This window comes from Miniopterus natalensis, chromosome 15 (assembly GCF_054644295.1).
Source record: "Miniopterus natalensis isolate mMinNat1 chromosome 15, mMinNat1.hap1, whole genome shotgun sequence".
Lineage (NCBI taxonomy): Eukaryota > Metazoa > Chordata > Mammalia > Chiroptera > Miniopteridae > Miniopterus > Miniopterus natalensis.
Window position 1 is genome coordinate 37,353,103 of NC_142095.1, and position 19,395 is coordinate 37,372,497.

General features: G+C 48.3%; 1 protein-coding gene across 1 annotated transcript; it reads left to right on the plus strand.

Moving 5' to 3' along the window:
* Positions 1-5,042: 5,042 nt before the first annotated feature.
* On the plus strand, positions 5,043-18,333 carry IL17RB (interleukin 17 receptor B). The gene is made up of 12 exons (XM_087825133.1): positions 5,043-5,102; positions 6,828-6,906; positions 7,675-7,806; positions 9,330-9,457; positions 9,899-10,025; positions 11,352-11,399; positions 13,143-13,282; positions 13,356-13,367; positions 13,633-13,698; positions 14,716-14,791; positions 16,205-16,303; positions 17,333-18,333. The coding sequence occupies exons 1-12, from the start codon at positions 5,043-5,045 to the stop codon at positions 17,890-17,892; spliced, it is 1,527 nt and encodes a 508-aa protein (XP_087681259.1). The 3' UTR covers positions 17,893-18,333.
* The last annotated feature ends 1,062 nt before the right edge of the window (positions 18,334-19,395 follow it).

The window sequence follows — 19,395 nt, forward strand, 5'->3', positions numbered from 1 at the left end:
TGTGCCCTGACTGGGAATCGAACCTCGATCTCCTGAATCATAGGTCAATGCTCAACCGTTGAGCCATGCCCAGCTGGGCTGCATGTGTTTTATATATTGGGGTTCCATGTTCAAATTTCACTACTTTTAAAAAAGTAAAAGGTACTGGTGGTCAAGATCCTTTGGGTTGCAGTTCTAACTCCGCCACCATTCACAGTTTAGCAACTCTGGGCCTTAGTTTCCTCATCTATAAAATGGGAACAGAGCCACCCATTTCATATTAGGAGAGCAAAAGCCAATAGCTAAAAACATACTTTAAAGAATTAAAAGTACAAAGCCAAAAAAGCACGTGATGATCCATTTCCTCCTCCATAAAGTGCGGACAGTGATGCTGCAACTATGACCAATAATAATATTACAAATAAAGTATCACTGATCAAAAAATAGATCACCAACTCTGCTATATGTGCCCGTCCAGGATACTCCTTGCTCTATGCCCTGAGGTCTCCAGGCATCCTCCCTTCAGCCCTGTGAGGCCAACTTCATCTCCCGCATACAGATGGGGCTTTGCAAGAACAACAGCAGCTGCCTCCTCTTCGTTCTGGAATTTCTTCAAGACCTCACTGTGACAGCACATGAAAATCAATGCAAGTGCACATGGGTTGTGACCTCACAGGGTTTCAGCAGGAGTAGTACTGAGGTGGAGTTAAGCCTGTGGCTTGTGTGTGTTCCTGGGCCAGCCTCTCCTTACCAGGGCAGAGAAAATGTTTGCAGTATGGTCCTGCTGGGAACAGTGGGTATGAGCCCTCAGTGTGGCTTCAGTGTCCCTGGCGAAAGCAGGCATGACTGATGACACTGTGAAGCTCAACCAGTTAGAGCAGAACATGGGTTGGGGGAGTACTGGGGGACAGGGTGCTCCCATGCCCCCCCCCCCTAGCTTGGGCCAGATGCCAGGGCCCTGGAAGGCAGCCAGTATTCGCCAGAAATGGCTTGCTCTCACAAGACAATGAGTCCACTGTTAACTGGCAGGGACTTGATTAATATTTGCAAGAGGAACCAAGTGGAAAATTCCACCTGTGTGGGCGGAGGCAGGGCCTGGGACATGTCAACAACCCTAACGGCCTTGTTCTCTCAGGATGGCTCCAGCAGAGATACAAAGGTCTGATAACAGTGACAGAACCTGAGGGTGTCATTGCACTTGGGTCCCAAGGAATTTCCTTATTTGGATCATAGAGTTATTAACTTATTTTTTTATTGTCCTGCCTCCCCTGTCCTTAAATTTACACAGCACTTTTAAATCTTTCAGCTTTCCTCCTATCACTTAGAGTCACCCAACACCCTTGCCAGTTCAGCAGGGCTGGTGTCACCCCATGTTCTGGATGAGAATAACTGAGGCTCTGAGACACCAAGAGCCTCACCAAAGGCTGCAACTGGTGAGTGAATGGCTCAGCCAGAGGATGTGGAACCCTGGAATCTCGACCCCCAGATGGGACACAGAGCCTGTCCCAGAGGGGCTGGGGTCAGGGGCCATGGGTACTGGACAGATGGTCTTCCAGCTCTAGTAGAGGCCTTGACCTTCACCCACCTAAGGAGGAAGAGGAACAAGCCCAAACCAGCTCTTCCAGTTGTGTAGGCTAAGGTGCTGGCCTTGGAGGAAGGTATGCATCCCCTCACCCATTCAAGCATTTAACACATGCCTACACAAGACCCACAAAAGCACACTGCACGGTGGCTCTTTCAGACACCCAGACCTAGCAGAATTCATGTCCAAAAGGGGAAGGTCAGGGTATCTCCAAAGGTAGCTTCCCTTGGACTTGAGTTGCCTCATTTAGCAATTGCTAACACACTCCCATCTGCCGATTTTACAGAACAGGAAATGAGGCTCTGAGAAGGGTAGTGACTTGTCAGAGGTCATAGAGAGGGAGGCTGAGACCTCCTGACCCACAGTGGCCCTGCCTCCAGTTTATATAAAGCCACAACATTCCTGGGCTTAGGCAGTCAAACAAATGGTATCCCTTTCAGCTGGCCTCCTTGGAGGCTGCATGCTTAATAAACAAAGACCTCCCACAGGGGAACCCTTTTTGGAATAACCTTCTGGGCACTGGGGAACCTCCAGAGAAAACAGGCATGCACACCTTGTTTGCCCACAGAGAACACCAGGTGTGGCTGCAGGGCTCACCTCTGGACCTCTCACTCTGTAGTCCTGTCTGCAGAGCTGGCCATGGGCATCATGCTGAGGGCCAGGGCCAGGGCCAGAGCAGTGTCCTACCTCTGTGCCTGCACACCCCAAGCCTGGGCCCAGGGCAGTGGACAGCGGGGTCGGGGGAGCAGACTCATTCAGTCTGTGTCCCACTTCAGTGCTCCTCCTTCCCCTCCTACCCACATGCTCAGCGACCTCTACACCACCCCCACCTCACCCTTCCTCTCTCCTTTGCCCACCAGTTTCTTCTCCTGAAGAACGTCAGCCTCTCCCTTTGTTAAAACAAAGCTACCCCACCATACTCCCATATCTGAACCTACTTACTCTCAGGCCTCAATCACCCCCTCTTGTCAAAGCCACATCTAATTGCCGGTGATCTAAGCCAGGGGGCTCCCCCAGGCCAGATGCAGCCACAGAAGGCAGGGCCACTCCGGTCAGGAGGTCTCAGCCTCCCCTCCGTGACCTCTGCTCCATCAGACTATACCGGCTGGTGCAGCCCCTCCTATCCCTCACTTCCACAAAGCTCTCCTCTCCCAGGGCCCTGTCCTCCTCCCCTCTCTGCCATCCCCTATAAATGTCTGCCTCACAAATCCTATCTCCAGACTTGACCTCTGCATCCCTGGCTGTCCCCACAGCCCTTGCACTCAACAGTCCCGAGTTCCCGCAGAAGGGCCTGCTTTGGTGCACAGCTGAAAACCCAGCACAGCTGGAGCCTGGCCTGCCACAGGGACTCAGCTGTGTGAAGTGTTTGGTTAGCAGCTACCTCTTTGCTGGACACCGAGGGGCTGGCCTCCCACTGCCCTGTACAGCCACCCAGGGAGCCTTTCTAAAACTGAAAACTGACCACCACCTAAACCTCTGCGGGAGCTCCTTGGCACCACAGGACAAAGTTCATGATCTCCAGCTGGCAGACGAAGCTGTTTCCATCTGCATTTCCGCAGCAGGGCAGGCTGTTGAACATACTCCCATCACACTCATCCTCAGTCCAAGAGGGCCCATCACCCATGTGTTGTTCACCTTTGCACCCCAGTACTGGCAACCTGCAGGTGTTTGCTAAGAAGACAGCTCTTAAAGCCAGGAATGATCTCAGGAACCACAGGGCTTAAAGTAACTCAGAGAGGTTGAGCAAAGGGCCCAGGGTTACCCAGCCCCAGGCAAGGGTGAGGCAATGAGCTCACCTGAACCCTTCTCCTTCGTCAGGAACCAGACCAATCCTCTGGAAATGTCACCTAGAAGCCCTGATGTGTGCATGCCAGAGCCCTCAATTGAACTTGAGGCTCGGCCCATTCCATGGTTCATTCCACATCTCGGTTCATTCCACATTTGAACCTGGCTGGAGGGCGAGGCCTGGCACACAGTAGGACTGCAGCAAAAACAGCTTCTTGACTAAGGCAACCTCTCACCAATTCCATCCATAAGACCCACATCCCTCTCTAGGTCTTAGTCTCCTCATCTGTAGAATGGAGTTATCTTGGCTTACAAGTTTACATGACCTAGATTGGCCACCCAATCTTATCCTTTGCAAACAGAGAGAGCTGAAGCAGCAGATTTCAAGCTCTGTGATCCACTGTTAGTTAGTCCAGCTGATTTTTGTTAACCTTCCCCTAAACCACAGTCTCTCAAAACAAAACAAAAGGACCCTACCACCTGTGTCAGAATTACCAAGGAGGGCTTGTTAAACGCTGATCTCAGACCCTGTCCCACCTGAGGGGTTTGGTAGGAATCTTGAGCATGGACCCAGAATTTGCATTTAAGGCAATGCTGAGAAATCCTGAGCACAGTGAAACTGGAGAACCAAAGTTCCAAATTAGACCAATCCTCTAGAAATGACACCTGGAACCCCACATGTATGCATGTCAGATCCCCATCTGACCTTGAGGCTGGACCCACTCCATGCAGGCCCAAAGCTGAACCTGGCAGGTGGGCCATACCTGGCACACAGTAGGACCGCAGCAAAAACAGCCTTGGGAGACCCACGTATTGGTGTCAGGCCTCATTTGGAGGAAATCTACATTTACAAGAAAACCTGGGAGAAGGGAGAATTTCTGTTACCCTAAGTAACATGTAACTTAGTTCCTGCAAATAACTAGCTCCGGGAACTCGGTAAGGCTTCCACTGCCCGTGTTCCACCCCTTTGGCTCCAGGGGCTCGCCCTTGTGTAAAGTGGTGCCTCAGTCTCAGCGTCCAGCGGGGTCCAAACCTCCGGCCGGAGGCCGCCCGAGCCGGCGGCCAGGGCCCTGCAGAGGGGAGGCCCGGGCACAGACGGCGCCGCTACCGGCCGGGTCGGCAGGGGTCGGGGCGCGAACCCCGCTACTCACCCTGGGCGGCTGGGCCGAGCGCCGGGACGGTCAGCGGTGCCGGGGCGGGAGCTGGAGCGGAGACGGAGCAGCGGCAGGAGCGGGCGGCGCAGCCGGGTCCCTGCCCGCTGCGCTTTAACTGCCGGCGCCGGCGCACCGCGCGCTCTCCGTGGCCTGGAGGGGAGCCGCGGGCGTCTCGGACTCGCTCCGCTCGGGGCGGGGACCGCAGCGCCCGGCTAGCCCGCGGGCCGCGGCGGGCGGGGCGCGCTCTGCCGAGGCGTGAACGCTGCATACACCTGGCTCACTGCTCGCACGTGTGCGCGGGGAGGGCGGGCGCCCCTGCGGCGCGTGCTCTGCCCGCGGAGGGTCCCGAGCCGCTCGCACCCGGCCCGTCCCTCCGAACCCCGGACCGCTAGGGCTCTTCCGTGTTCCCCACTGGGGAGGGGGCGGCGGGGCCAGGGTGGTGCTGTGGGGGGCGGAGCCCAAAGGGGTGGCCCGGGGAGCCTGGATAAGAGCGCGGCGAGAGGCTGTCAGGGGCCAGTGCGGTGGGGGGCGGTGGCCCTGCGATGTCGCTGGTGTTGCTGAGTTTGGCCGCGCTGTGCTGGGGTGCCCGTTCCCTGGAGCAGGTAAGCTACCATCCGCACCCCTTTTCCGCGTTTCCATCCCTCGAGCCCGGACCCTGAAAGTAGCCGACCGGCCAGCTCGTGCCTCTTCAAGGCTTTCGCCAAGGGCCGTCTGGAGGGGGCAAATGTGCACCCCCTGGGACAGCCCCACTTGTCCTGTCCAGGCGACACCAGGCTTCAAGCTGCTCGAGTCAGGGGTCATGGGAATTAGACAGACCCAGCCTCAAATGCCACCCTGTATTCTTGATCCAGTTATTTATGCTTACTAAACCTGTGCCCTCATCTATAAAACAAAGGGTAATACGAACTCACCAAAGTCTATTGAGGAACAGGGAGGGTCTGTAAGGCAGCAAAGCCCCCAGCACATAGTAGGTGCTCAGTATTATTACTGGTTGGGGTCTTGAGGTCTGCCCACCTTCTGGGGCACAGGAACTGCTTCTCCATCACCACAGGCCTTTTTTTTTGTCATGTTGATTTGCGCTGTGCTGGGGTGCTCGGTCCCTGGAGCTGGTAATCACTCCAACTCTCCTGCGTGAGTTTCCTTTCTTCCCTGGTGCCTTGAAAGGCGGATGGAATCTTCTGAGTCACTAAAGAGGAAAAACCTTATTTGCAAAACAGTATTTGAAATTATATTCCTGCCTTTTTAGCACAGCATATAACATAAAACTATGGTGGTTACTTGATGGTTATGGAATGACAAACCTCATTCATGTGCCTGATGTCTTCAGCTACTATCGTTGTACCGGTCTCAATTTGGCACCCCCTGGCCTTTTCTACTAAAGGAAGAACTCACTGCCTTTGAGTTTCAGGCCAACAGTTTGAACACTAAAGTATAGAGCTGTTGCTTTGCATCGTCCTACAATTTGTCTCACCAGCCTTTTGACAGAACCCAGCACCCAGTATGGTAACTTATTTGTTTTAAAAAATGTCTGATGATATCCCATGGAGTTCAGCTTCCAAAAGACAAAGGTGAGTGACAATTTACCTAAACCCAGATTACTCAAACCATCGAAAGTCTTGCCTTCTGTCTTACAAGGTATTTGGAAATGTTGAGGCTGGGAGGGATCAGCTTCCAGAGCTGGTGAACTTACCACATTGAGTCTTGTCACTAGTACTTGCTGCTGCCTGAAAGGGCCAGTATTTTTTTCAAAAACCAGAATATTGTTTTTTCTAATTGAAAACCATGAGCAATTAACTCCAGAGGATTGGATACGGGCCTTCCTTAGACACTGATGATATGTATTTATTTTTAAGTTCTTTTACAAAGATAACATGATGAGATCACAGTTGCTTTATCATTTTGTAAATAACTCAGGTGAGTCAGTCCTTTTGTATTAGAAGAGGAATATTGTAAAGAACCTGAGGAAGGTACTGTGAACTGCATTCACGGCTTTCGTCTGTTCATCTTAGCACAGCCAATCCTTAACCTGGAGAAAACTTAAAAAAACCCTCAAAACCAAAAAACTCTAGATGGACCTGAAAACCTATTTAAACATTAGAGTGTGAAGGGATCTTCATGATGGTCCAGAGTCACCCACTCTGGTCTTTAAGTAAGGCGATAAGTAGGCTTCAGGATCTAGTATGATGGCTGACCTATAGTCTATCCTAGCCTACAATGAGGCAGCTTAGTCTCCCCGAAACTGTGCAGTGGAAGCAGCTTAGCTTTCCTTTGAGCATTCATCACTTGTATATGCATTTAAGAAAAAAAGATGGGGTTTTGACTAACTTGGATTGTGGTTTGCTGGCATTCAGCATGACACTTGGTTTCTTTCTTTCTTACAGACGATTCAGTGTGGCTCTGAAAATGGTAGGTACATGAGGGAATGGGTATTTGGGGCTTTACACTGAAATGGAAAGACAGTTGGACCTTACGGGGCTGAATCCAAGCAGTGGGTCATTGGAGACAAGGCTTAGGGTGGACTATTGCTTTGTTAGCTGATGCACATGAAGCCTCTCTCTGCCCAACGCAGAACTCCCAGTGTTTCAGGTAAGCTGGCTTCCAGGCCAGTAAGAGGGGTGTAGGTGGGGCAGGAATGGCTGTGCAAGGTAGAAAGTGAAGTCCGCCACTCCTGGGAGGGAAATCAAGTGTTATGAGAGGGAGGTCACTTACACTTATAAATAGGAAGCAAGTGTTTTAGATAAGGAGTGTTTGACAGTGCAGCATTAGAAGACTGGGTTGACTACTGCCCCAGAAATGTGGATGAAGAGGGTGAGCTAGAGGAGAGACGGTACCTGCAAAGATTAGGAGGTAGGAAGTGGGAGGTGTATGGGCAAGCTGGCTGGAGTCTAGGCTAAGGCATGGGTAAAGCAGAACTGAGCCTAATAAACATGTCAAATACACTAAATACACACACACACGTACCTGGAGTGGTCCCAAGTTCTCTGTAGGTTAGGGTCGGGAGGTTGAGCATCACCTTGGCTATACATCCGTCAACACTGAGAAATGTCTGGTCGCCTCAGCAGGGAGAAGAGATGGATTGTGAATGAGGGTTGGATGAGGGTGGGTCACTTAGAGGAGATGGCGTTGAACTGGGCCAGGGAGGGACATGTCATGGACAGTCTCACCTTCTCCCAGGACCGTCTCCAGAGTGGATGGTCAATCACACTCTGACCCCAGGAGACTTGAGGGACCTTCAAGTGGAACCTGTTAAAACCAGCGACAACTATTCAATTGTGATGAACATAAGCTGGATACTCCGGGCAGATGGTAAGTTTGCATCAATCAAAGTTAAGGCAGAAATGTGCAGACTATATGATCCATTAATTTTACTCCTAGGCATATACCCAGAATAATATATACATACATGCACCCCAAGCCACATACTAGAATGTTCATAGTAGTATTGTTCATAACAGCAATAAGATGGAAAGCACTCACATGCCTGACTAGACTTGGAATCACAGAATGGGATCCAACACAGCAATAAGCACAAACCACCTATAATGATACACAATATGGATGAATCTCACAAATCCAAGCCAGATTCAAGAGTTCCTACATTCATATCTGCATGCATGCCTACAGTTGTACATACCATTTTATTCCATTAACAAAAATGCAAAACTGACCTCAGCAGTTAGGAGTCAGATAGTGGTTACGCTGGGGTGGGAGTGACTGAAAGGAAGCATGAGGGACACTCCTGGGGTGTGTCTGGACCTGGGTACTGGCCACCGGAGTGTGAACACTCATCAAGTGGAGTCTGATCTATGTACTTCTCTGAATACAATGTTATACCTCATGGAAGAAGACAGGATGAGGCCAGAGGTGATCCTCCCAAGTTTAGGAAAAGTACTGGCCTGGAGAGTAAACACACAATACAATATACAGATGATGTATTACAGACTTGTACACTTGAAACCTATACAGTTTTATAAACCAATGTCACCCCAATGTAGTCAACAAAAATTTAAAAGAAAAAAAAAGGAAAAGCTCTTGCTTGGGTTACCTTTTTCACTTCCCAATGGCATTGTGAAAGTCCTGGCATTCCCCCAGGGCAGCTTGTGAGTTCTTTTGATGAACCACAATTCTTTTGATAAATTCTGGGGTCCTAAAGCCCATGTCTGTAGTTTCCACAGTTAGATTCCATCGGGTCAGGAATCAGAATGCCGGGCACGGAGAGGTGAGTCAGCTACAGGCACAGGCTCAGGGACGGTGCCTGGAATCCCGAAAGAAGCTGTGAGTGGATGGGGGCAAGGGGGGGGAGGAGGAGGAGAGGGCCCTCATGAGGCCACTTTAAGTTAGGTGATGCAATAAGGCTTTTGGCCCCATACCTAGTGGAGTGAGTTCTTGTATCTGTTAGCTGTTGTTATAGACATACGTTCGGCCTTGAAGAAGAAAGCCCTGGAGAGGCAGACAATAAGAAAAAAGTGCACTCAGAACAGGCATGGTTCGGTGATGATGTTCTGGAGGGTTCTTACTTCTGAAAAGACCCAGAGTAGTGCAGAGCTAGAGTCACCTTTGCAGGTATCCTATGACATTAAGGCTCACCTGTGATGAGGAAAGTGTTTAGGCTTTGGAATCTGAATCCGTATTCTGTCTGATGGGCTTTGTCAGCTTAGGCAAATCTCCCTGAAATTCCCGAAGCCTCACTCACCCCATCAGTGAGCTGGGGACAAGGTACCTGCCTTTGAGGGCTGCTGTATGACATGACTGACGCATGTATACTCTTAGCATCAAGTTGGCCACATAATAGATGCTAAATAAACAACTGCTCTCATCTCTCTTGGCAGCCAGCATCCGCTTTTTGAAGGCCACCAAGATCTGTGTGTCAGGCAAAAGCAACATCCAGTCCTACCGCTGCGTGAGGTGCAATTACACAGAGGCTTTCCAGACTCAGACCAGGCCCTCTGGTGGCAAAGTAAGCACTCTGAGGAACTTGGCTGTCATTAAAACTAGGATGGCCCTTTCTGTGGGGATATGGATGGTGTGCCGCATACACAGGCTGCAACTACAACTTTCAGTCTGGAGCACGATGTCTGGGTTCAAAGCCTAGTTTTGGTCACTTCTCTGCTGTGTGGCTTGGGCAAGTCAGCATCTCTCAGCCTCAGTTTCCCCATCAGCAAACTGAGGGGAGCTGAACTTAAATTATATCCCGGCTCTAAAATTTTACACTTCTGTGATTCTGAGTTACACTGACAAATTGTGTGGGGTCCACTCTCTAGGCAGACATCGGCTACAGACACAAGTTCCCGCAGTAGTTTGAGGAATGAAACTATGAATGAAAAGGGCAACACAAAGGTACTATGCTCCTGCATTGCTGTGTTTCAGAAATTCAGGGGATCCTTGCTTTGCCTTTCAGTGGATGTTTTCCTACATTGGCTTCCCTGTAGAGCTGAACACACTCTATTTCATTGGGGCCCATAATATCCCCAATGCAAATATGAATGACGACAGCCCCTCCATGTCTGTGAATTTCGCCTCGCCAGGTAAACTTCCTCACTCTCTGTTATTGTCTTGCTGGGAGGCTTGCTTTGGGGTATGTGGTTTGGTACAGAGAGGCCAGAGTACCCTGGACAAGGCGTTTAGCTTTGCTAAGTTCTGGAATACGGACAACATAGTAACTGCACCTCACAGAGTGGAGAAGTAAAATTGGGGAAAAGCCCATTTCTGTGTGTCAGGCTCTATGCTGAACATGTCACTTAGGCATCCAACATGTCACTTAGGCATCCAACAACCCCGAGGTTGGGATAAGTTTTACAGGTGAAGAACTTTCTCAGGTAACGTGGCCTGGGTTGCACACACAATGAAAGTGAAGCTGATATTTGCACTTTGGTCCTTGGTGCATGCATTTTAGCCACTCTGTCGTTGATGCAACATGTTTGTTTCAGTCTTGGTTTCCTAGCATGCTGTGTTTGAGAGCAGGCTGCCGGGTCTCTGAGGATGTACAGCCACCAGTAGGCTCGTCCCTGAACTATTGGTGAGAGGCAGGTGGCGCTGAGCTGAATGTTGGGTTCTTTCCCCTGCTCTATGACATTTAATCAGCTCTCTGGTGTCACACCTGCAGTGTCACACACTGGACTGCAGTGAGGATGAGATAGGATCACCGGTGAAGGGTCCTGCATGGTGTCTGACTATAGCAATTCCCACAGCACTCCCATCTGGGATGGGTCTCCTCTGGTCTGTGACAACTTTTAGTCTTTCTTTGTTCCTCATGACCTTGACAGTCTTGAGGAGTACTGGCCAGCATCCTGTGGCATGTCCCCCAATCTGAGCATACACAGGGGTAAGGCACACTTCTCATGGCATCCTATCAGAGTGGGTGACATCCACACCTTATTGTTAGTGTTCACTTTATCACTTGGTTAAGTGCCACCTACCAGACTTCTCCATGTTAATCTACTGTTTTTCCCCTGTCCAAGTCTAGTTTTTGGAAACAAGTCACTGAGTCTCCCCCACCCTAGGTGGGAGTATGGGGTGGATTAAGCTCCACCTCCTGGAAGGGGTAGTATTTACACATATTGCCAAACCTCACATTTAAAGAACGTGGTTTGAATCTTCTCGGGGGTATCATAGAACCTGTTGTGATGAAGGCTATATTTAAATTAGACTCTGGTTATCACTTCATGGGTAGATAATCTTCTGTTTAACAGTAAAATGTTAGTGTCCCATTTAAATCTGCTCTTACCTCACATCTGGAATGTTCTGGTAATTCGTACAGGTGTGGTGAACATATACGTGTGTGTACTTGTTGGCAAGGGGGTGGAGCAGAGATACCTTTTCTAAAATGTAAAAACTTTCATTCAAATTTCCAGGCTGCCTAGACCATGTAATGAAATACCAAAACAAATGCATTGAGGCAGGTAAGTAAATACAGCATTTGCTTTTGTTATTTGAAGAAACATGTAACTTGAGCCAGCACAGCTCAATCCATCTTCCAGGAAGAAACTGAGGCTGAGAGCAGGGGAATTACATATCCAAGTTGCTCAGACAGCAAAGGCTGATCCCCAGCCAGTGCTTTGCCCACTGAATCATGCAGCCGGTCTGTCCAGGGAAGGACAGACCCTTAGTGGGTTTAGGTGGTAAGCAGCAGACACAGAACAAGGCCCCACCCTGGTGGCTGAACCAACATTTTAGCTCAAACTGCATTTATAGTGGTGCCAATTGATGACCCTTCCTTAAGGTTGGAGGGGAATCTGTAAGTCGTTCTACCTGCTCAGGCACCAGTACCACTGATCTGTGACCATGGGGACCCTGAGAACCTTCTGTTTGGATTAGCAAACATTCACGGTGGAAATGTTAGCTGAAGTAAGGACCTAAAAGCATCTTCTCCACCTGTGTCCTCATAGGGGTCACCTCTTACATATTAGACTACTAGAACCTGCCCCTACCCTTTGAATCTTATAATCAGCCCCTTTAGGACAAACAGTCCCAAGTGTCCAATTCCAAGGATGATACCTGGACTTATGTAAATTTCTCGGTAATATAGTCTTAGGATGCTAAAGAGGCTAATGGTATTTGGGGGAACTGATCCCTATCTTTTAGGCACCCCCATCCCACAAGGCATCCCTGTGTACCCTGTAAGACTCAGCTGCACGTGGGTCTCCTCGTTGGCAGACTTGGAGCACTGTGCCGAGAGGGATCTGGAGTGTGGAGCACAGTGGGGTGTGAAGAGCGCTGAGGGCCTTCAATCAGTCCTAGAGCCTCTCCTAAAGATCATCTAGGCCTGGGCCTAAAATGGTGTCCTAGACAGGGAAAATAATGCATTTGATTTTATATCACCTTCCTGGAAATTAACCTAGTGCTGATTTGCAAGTCACATGAGTGAAACAACAGACTTTTTCTCCTAGAGACCTGTCAGGGTATCCTCTAAGCTACAAGGCATTTCCTTATTTCTTTTTTTAAAAAAGTATGTACTGATTGATTTTAGAGGGAGGAAAGGAGGGAGGGAGAGAAAGGGAGAGAGGGAGAGAAGGAAAGAGGAAGTGGGAGAGAAGAGAGGAGGAGGGGGGGAGAGAGAGAGGAACATCCATTTGTTCCACTTATTTATGCATTCATTGGCTGATTCTTGTATGTGCCCTGACTGGGAATTGAACCCACAACCTGGCATATGGGGATGACGCTGTAACCAGCCAAGCTACCTGGCCAGGGTAAAGCTGGCTGAGTGGTCCGAAGGATGAAGTTTCTGGAACCCGGGGTTTTCCAGTAGTTGTGGCCCTGATCCTGAATCCACTTGCTCTACAATCTTAGACGTGTCCCTAACCTGTGGCTCCTCCTCCCCACCCTGGAAAGGAGAAAACACTGAGCCCAGCCCTTAGGTCAGAATGGATGCTGGGAAGTGGAGTGAGTAGTAGAACCCAACCTGCCTCCCACCGCCCTCAGCCCAGGGAAGCTACTTTAGCAGAGCAGTGACTTGGGGTCCTTAATCTTTCTCAGGCAGCAGCTACTTGGAGATTCCAGGAGCAATGACAAATGAAAAGTGCACTGTGCAGTAGAGTCCATCTCTCTTGGATGTGTGCCTGAGAACTTGTATTTTTTTGGTCAAGTCCTTTTGGGTAAATGAGGAGTTTGCGACTTCATCCCTGTGATTCTCTCTCGACTGACAGGAAGTCTGTGGGACCCAAACATCACTGCTTGTAAGAAGGACGACAAGACAGTCGAAGTGAATTTTACAACCAGTCCCCTTGGAAACAGATACATGGCTGTCATCCAGAAGAACAGCGTGATTGGGCTTTCTCAGTTGGAGGTGCTCTCTCCCTTCACTTCCTTCCCACCGTCCCGTCCTCACCTCGCCTTTCCTTACGTTGCTCAACGGCGAGGTGGCTGCACAGGCAGGACTGTCTGCTGTCCGAACGTGCTGGGGGATTCTGATTAATTCAACAGAGAAATACAAGTCCCTGGGGGCATCCCTGGACATGTCCCTGTGCATCTGTAAGTGGAAACCGAGGTAGAGGGTCAGAAGTAAGGAAGGAATCCATGTCATATAGACTAGCAAGTCGCAGGTCAGTTTGGGAAGAGTGGTTTCCTCGCTGGCCGACTCTGACCCACTCACTCACATGGCTCATCATTCTTGATTTTGTCACTTCTCTGCACCAGAGCAAACTGACCCGAGCTTCGGTCATGGTTCCAGTGACTGGGGAGAGTGAAGGAGCTGTGGTCCAGGTAAAGTTCAGTGAGGAGCTCTGGGGAGGGGAAGACTGATTTTTCCACCATTAATGGCTTTTGATGAGTCCTTTCAAAGTTGGAGTAGGTGAGTTCTCTCGTCCTGTTCATTTCTGCAGCAGTCTCGCATTAAGTGACCCTTGTCTCGGTCTTTACAGTGGTTAGGTCAGGAGGCTGACCTTACAGTTATGGTGCCTGTTGCTTTTATTAGTGGCTGTTGACTTTCCAAAGGGCTTTTATGTTCATCTTCTGTTGCAAAGTCCATAAGTAGTTCTGAGACAGGAGTACCATTTTATTTTCCCAAGCCTCAGTTTTAACTGCAAAATGCAGTAACAAACCATGTGAAACACAAAGGCTTGGGTTCCTGATTCATGTATGAACTTTGAAGGGCAACTGCCTGTCCTGGCAGGGCCTCAGTTTACTCAGATGCAAAGTAGGAAGTTGGACAAACAGGTGCTCTCCGGTCTCAGTGAAATCTGGGTTTATGATGTGGGGCCACGGAGAGTCTCAGTAGGACACAGCCACACCCAAGGCAGAAGGAGCTTTTGCTTCTTTCCCTGGAACCTGAAGGTAGTGCCTCGCCATGCCAGAGGGAGCAGATGCCTGCCCCACCCTTTTCCAGGGAACCACTTTCCTAGTCCCATGGTACTTTTCTGTCATAAAGCCAGGCTTAACTGGAACTCTGCTGCTGTTGGTTTGAGGAAATATCTGTATATATATATAGGATGTGACCTAACCCGTATGGACATGGAACTAACATGTTAGCAACATGTACAAAGTTTAGGTTCAGATGCCAGGAGACTTAGGTGCTTCAGTCTTGGGTCACTGGTTTGGATTTTAGGGCTTTGCCACTGAAGTGTGACCAAGGGGGGGAAAAGTCCTATTATGGGGTTGTGGGGTGGGGGTGGGGGTAGGGTTGAAACCAGAGAAAAAGGGAAGTGAAGTTTTGGTAGAAGTAATGCTGAGATTCTGCTGTGTGTGTGGTGGGAACATTCTGAGCCTCTCCTTTTTCCTCAGTTGACTCCGTATTTCCACACTTGTGGCAACGACTGCATCCGTCGCAAAGGAACTGTTGTGCTTTGTCCACAAACAGGTGTGTCCTTCCCTCTGGGTAACAGTAAGCGCCCAGTCAGGTCATGGGATGATCAAAGAGGTTCAGGACTTGAAGGCTCACTGTCCCCACCCCCTATTCAATGTGACAGGGTGGGTGTACGTGGGGGTGGGGCAGAGTCCCTGCCTGTGTATGCTGTCTGGGGGGGGGGGCAGGGAAAGATGTCAGAGCTGCACCAGAGCGCCTGCAATCTGAATAAGAATGAAGGCTTTATTTATAAAATCACCCCAAAATCCTTTATGAAGCAGGATGTACACAGAAGGGGAAAAAAATTAACAGTGTGAAATGGATGTTCAGAGTCACAAGGATCTGCTGAAAAAAGTCAAGAGCGTTAAAGGACTGAGTGTATGAAGGAAGATGCACTTCACTGCGTTTTTATTATCAGTCCCAGTGGCCCAGGCCTAGCTGTTGCTGTAACTTGATGGGTCACATGGCCAACATCTGGATAACAAATTACGATTACTGGCACCAAAACACATGCCTCACTGGAGCCAGAGAGCAGCATGTTCTGGAAAATGTGTCTCTGAATTTAGAGATATTAGTGCTTCCATTTACAGATACATGAATAAAATGTTCTGGAACTAGCCTAGGGGTGGGGTCAAAAGGTGTTATTCTTAGAAATGCAGCCAAACCAACTGAAGATAACCCAGGTGCCTAACAGTCCTGTCCGTGTGAGCACAGTGCCTGTGGGCTCCTGAGCACATCTGTGTGCCTGAGCTTACGGGACCCTTGACATTCCCTGAGGGGTGGCATTATCCCTGACATTTCCTGTCTTACAAAACTGCCTTCTAAAATGCTATCTGTTTTGGCCCTGGCTGGTGTGGCTCAGTGGCTAGAGCATCGGCCCATGCACTGAAGGGTTGTGGGTTCAATTCCTGATCAAGGCTGTGTACCTAGGTTGCAGGTTTGATTCTCGGCCCTGGTCAGGGCACATTCAGGAGGCAACCAATCGATGTTTCTCTCTCTCTCTCTCCTCCCTCCCTCCCTTCCACTCGCACTAAAAAAATCGATGGAAAAAATAACCTTGGGTGAGGATTGATAACAACAACAAAAAATCCACCTATGTGTACTGTGTATTAAGTGACTGCACCCAGAATAACATTATTTTCATCAAAGAACAAAAAAACCGAACATGAACTCTGGTAATGGAGTAAGAAGCCAAAGTGATTTTAGAGAACTGTTCTCAACCCCCTCCGATATCCTTTTTGCGAATCTAATGAAATATCTGGATGCTGTAGGAAAACATACCATTCTGCAGACCCCTGAGAGATCTAGTGACCCTTGGTTTTAAAGGAGTCTAAACTTCTGCAGAGTACAGAGTAAAAATCTTAGTTTCCAAATAGGAGATAATTTGGTTTTGTTTTGCTGAAGGTGAATGGGTTTTGTTTTCTACAGGGAGAAGTGTGCTGAGTGGCTGGCTGCCACTCCTCCTCCTGGCTCTGCTGGTGGCCACATGGGTGCTGGCAACTGGGATCTATCTCATGTGGAGGCACGGTAAGGGTTATGATGCTGTGCTTTAAAGAAACCTGAACGAATAACACTTAGAAAAAGGAGATTCCTCTAGAGGCAACCCCATCCTGGCATTGGATGGGAGTCAGATGAACATTTATTTAATGCCTTAGAGCTCTCCTAAAAAGACTGATATAATGACTGGACCACATCTGCTAAGGTAAAGCTGGGATTGGACCTCCAAATCCAGTGGCTATCATGTGTTTTATTTTTACCATTGAGGCATGGACAGGTATTGAAATGGCAAAGATAGCTAGTAAGGAATGGCATTGTACCTGTACTCTCTGCTAGTTTCTACTTCTTAAAAATAATTATTGCAAGGCATAGGAACAAAAGTCACTTGGATTCATGTACTCTAAGGACCTTGCCAACATTACAATATTGAGGGCCGACTTTAGAAACCAGAGTATAGAGACACCCACTAGAGGGTGGTACACTGAAAACCTCTGCTCTCCTCTCTCCACATGGAAAAAAGGAAAAAAAAAAGGCAGCCTTTGGGGTCTCGGTGATGGTGTAGATAGAACAAGATTAATCTCATGATCTAAGCTAAGAAAGCCACGTGGAACTTTGATCTTGGGGATACTTAGATGTTGTGTGGCCTGAATTAGAGTATTTTGAAAGGTAGATTCTGTTCTGTAGCACACATGGGGCAGTATTCCAGTTAAGCTCCAGCTGAAAAGGGGCCCCACTTAACCTTATAGAATGATAAAGAAACTCTGCCACCTGCAGGTACAAAACGGGACAACTACTCACTTGACCAAACTCTAAACCTGAAGGGCAGAGGCCAGGTTGTTCCTGTTTATATATGGTACTAAAAATACTCAAGTTACAACTACCCACCTAAAACAGAATACCTTAAACCTAAACAGTGTTTATGCATTGACCTGAAAAGGTACGGCTTGACTGAGAGAACCAATTTAGTGGTGAGGACTTAGAAAGTACAGCTTTCACAACATCTTTACAGTGTCTGCCATTCACTGTTTGTAGATAACAATCGTTTTTCTCCTTCCACAGGAAGGATCAAGCCTTCTTTCCCCACCAGCACGCTCCTGCCGCCCATCAAGGTTCTTGTGGTTTACCCGTCTGAAATATGTTTCCGTCACACAGTTTGTTACTTCACTGAATTTCTTCAGAACCACTGCAGAAGTGAGGTTATCCTTGACAAGTGGCAGAAAAAGAAAATAGCCGAGATGGGTCCGGTGCAGTGGCTCACCACTCAGAAGAAAGCAGCGGACAGAGTCATTTTCCTTCTTTCCAATGATGTCAACCCTGTGTGTGATGGCACCTGTGGCAAGAGCAAGGGCAGTCCCCGTGAGAGCTCCCAAGACCTGTTCCCCCTTGCCTTCAACCTCTTCTGCAGTGATCTGAGAAGCCCGACTCATCTGCACAAGTACATGGTGGTTTACTTTAGAGAGGCTGATACCAAAGATGATTACAATGCTCTCAGTGTCTGCCCCAAGTACCGCCTCATGAAGGATGCTAGTGCTTTCTGCACAAAACTTCTTCACGTAGAGCAGCGCGTGTCAATGAGGAAAAGGTTGCGAGCCTGCCACAACAGCTGCTCCTCAGTGTAGCCCACCCATGGGAAGCGAGAACATGAAGCCTTCCTGCCCCTCCAGTTAGAAAAAGCTTCTGTGATAGTTGTGAGGTTTACTGTAAGGGGTACTTGTAGGGAGGATTTTATGTACATACGTGCTTTAGCAATAGGACTAGGGTGGACTCACAACTGAACATATATGCCTTAGCCTAGTAATTAAATTGTTTATGCCAATAGTTACAAATATTACTAACTACTGTAGCATTAACTAAGGAATGGAAACTAAATGTACAATTATAGAGCTAAGTCAGTTTCTTAACTAAAAATCAAGAATAGTATAATGGGAAACCACAACCATCTGACAGTACAGTGAGAAAGCATCTTTCAGCTGAACGTCCAGTCTTGCATAGTCCATGCCCTGCATTGTTGGTAGAATTGTTTAGCTCTGTAACATGCTAAGTTTAATTAAAATGCCAAATTTAGTAAGCCCTCACTAATTTACTCAATAATTTTTTCGGTAAAATCCCTCTCACACACACACTTTATTTTTAATATAACAAAAATAGGGGACAACAGGCTGAACCCATCTTTCTGATCAGATGACCTAGTGTATGTGTAACCCCTTGTATTATTTGGTATCTTCATAGAACCTTACCTTCCCTCTCTGAACTAGGTTCATGTCTTACTTGCCTCTTGTACAGGCGAGTCTTCAGAGTGCTTTAAAGTGCTGGTAATAGAAGACGGAAAGGGCTATGTCAAAACTTGGACTAGAAGCCAACTTCTTCTGAATCAACATCCACCAGTTATAAGAGCAATAGGCTATTATGTAAACAAACTATTAAAAACAGAAATACACTGTTTCTGGAACTAGGTAGCCCACACTAAATTTGTTGAAACAGCTCAGAAACATAAATAAAACCAATATTATATAAATTTAATTGTTAAAAAATTTTTAAATCAAGGAACACACGACTTTCAAATCGAAGGCATACATTCCAAATCATACTAACAAGTTAAATTTTGTTAGAGTGGTGGACTCTCCTTTGTCCCTAACCGACTGGGCCGGTACATAGGATACTCTTTAATGAAAATGTCCCGCTACCAGCACTGCTCCATGTCCTAACGCTTATTTCTATCCTTACTCTTTTTCATTTTGTTTTGTTTGTTAATCCTCACCCAGGGTATATTTTTTCCATTGCTTTTTAGAGAATGGGAGGGAGAGGGTGAGAGAGAAACATTGATGTGAGACACATTGATTGGTTGCCTCCTGCACACACCCGGACCTGAGCTGGGATTTAACCTGCAACCCAGGTATGTGCCCTTGATTGGGCATCAAACCCGTGACCCTTCGGTGTGTGGGCGGACACTAACTACTGAGCCAGGGGCCAGGGCTCACCATCCTGATTTCCTATTCCACTCTTATCTCCACCCCTTAACTGTCCCTACATTTATCTTTCCCCCAGTCCTGCCTCCAGTTCTTGAGGGTGAGACAGTGGAAGCAACTGTAAAAGACTGGCAGGAATCAGGCACCTCCCAATCC

What these genes read in the sequence shown, in the direction of transcription:
- IL17RB (XM_087825133.1), top strand. Translation starts at nt 5,043, where the DNA reads ATGTCGCTGGTGTTGCTGAGTTTGGCCGCGCTGTGCTGGGGTGCCCGT. An exon ending in TCAGTGTGGCTCTGAAAATG is followed by an intron (nt 6,907 to 7,674) that starts GTAGGTACATGA and finishes ACCTTCTCCCAG; the next exon opens with GACCGTCTCCAGAGTGGATG. An exon ending in AAACAAATGCATTGAGGCAG is followed by an intron (nt 11,400 to 13,142) that starts GTAAGTAAATAC and finishes CTCGACTGACAG; the next exon opens with GAAGTCTGTGGGACCCAAAC.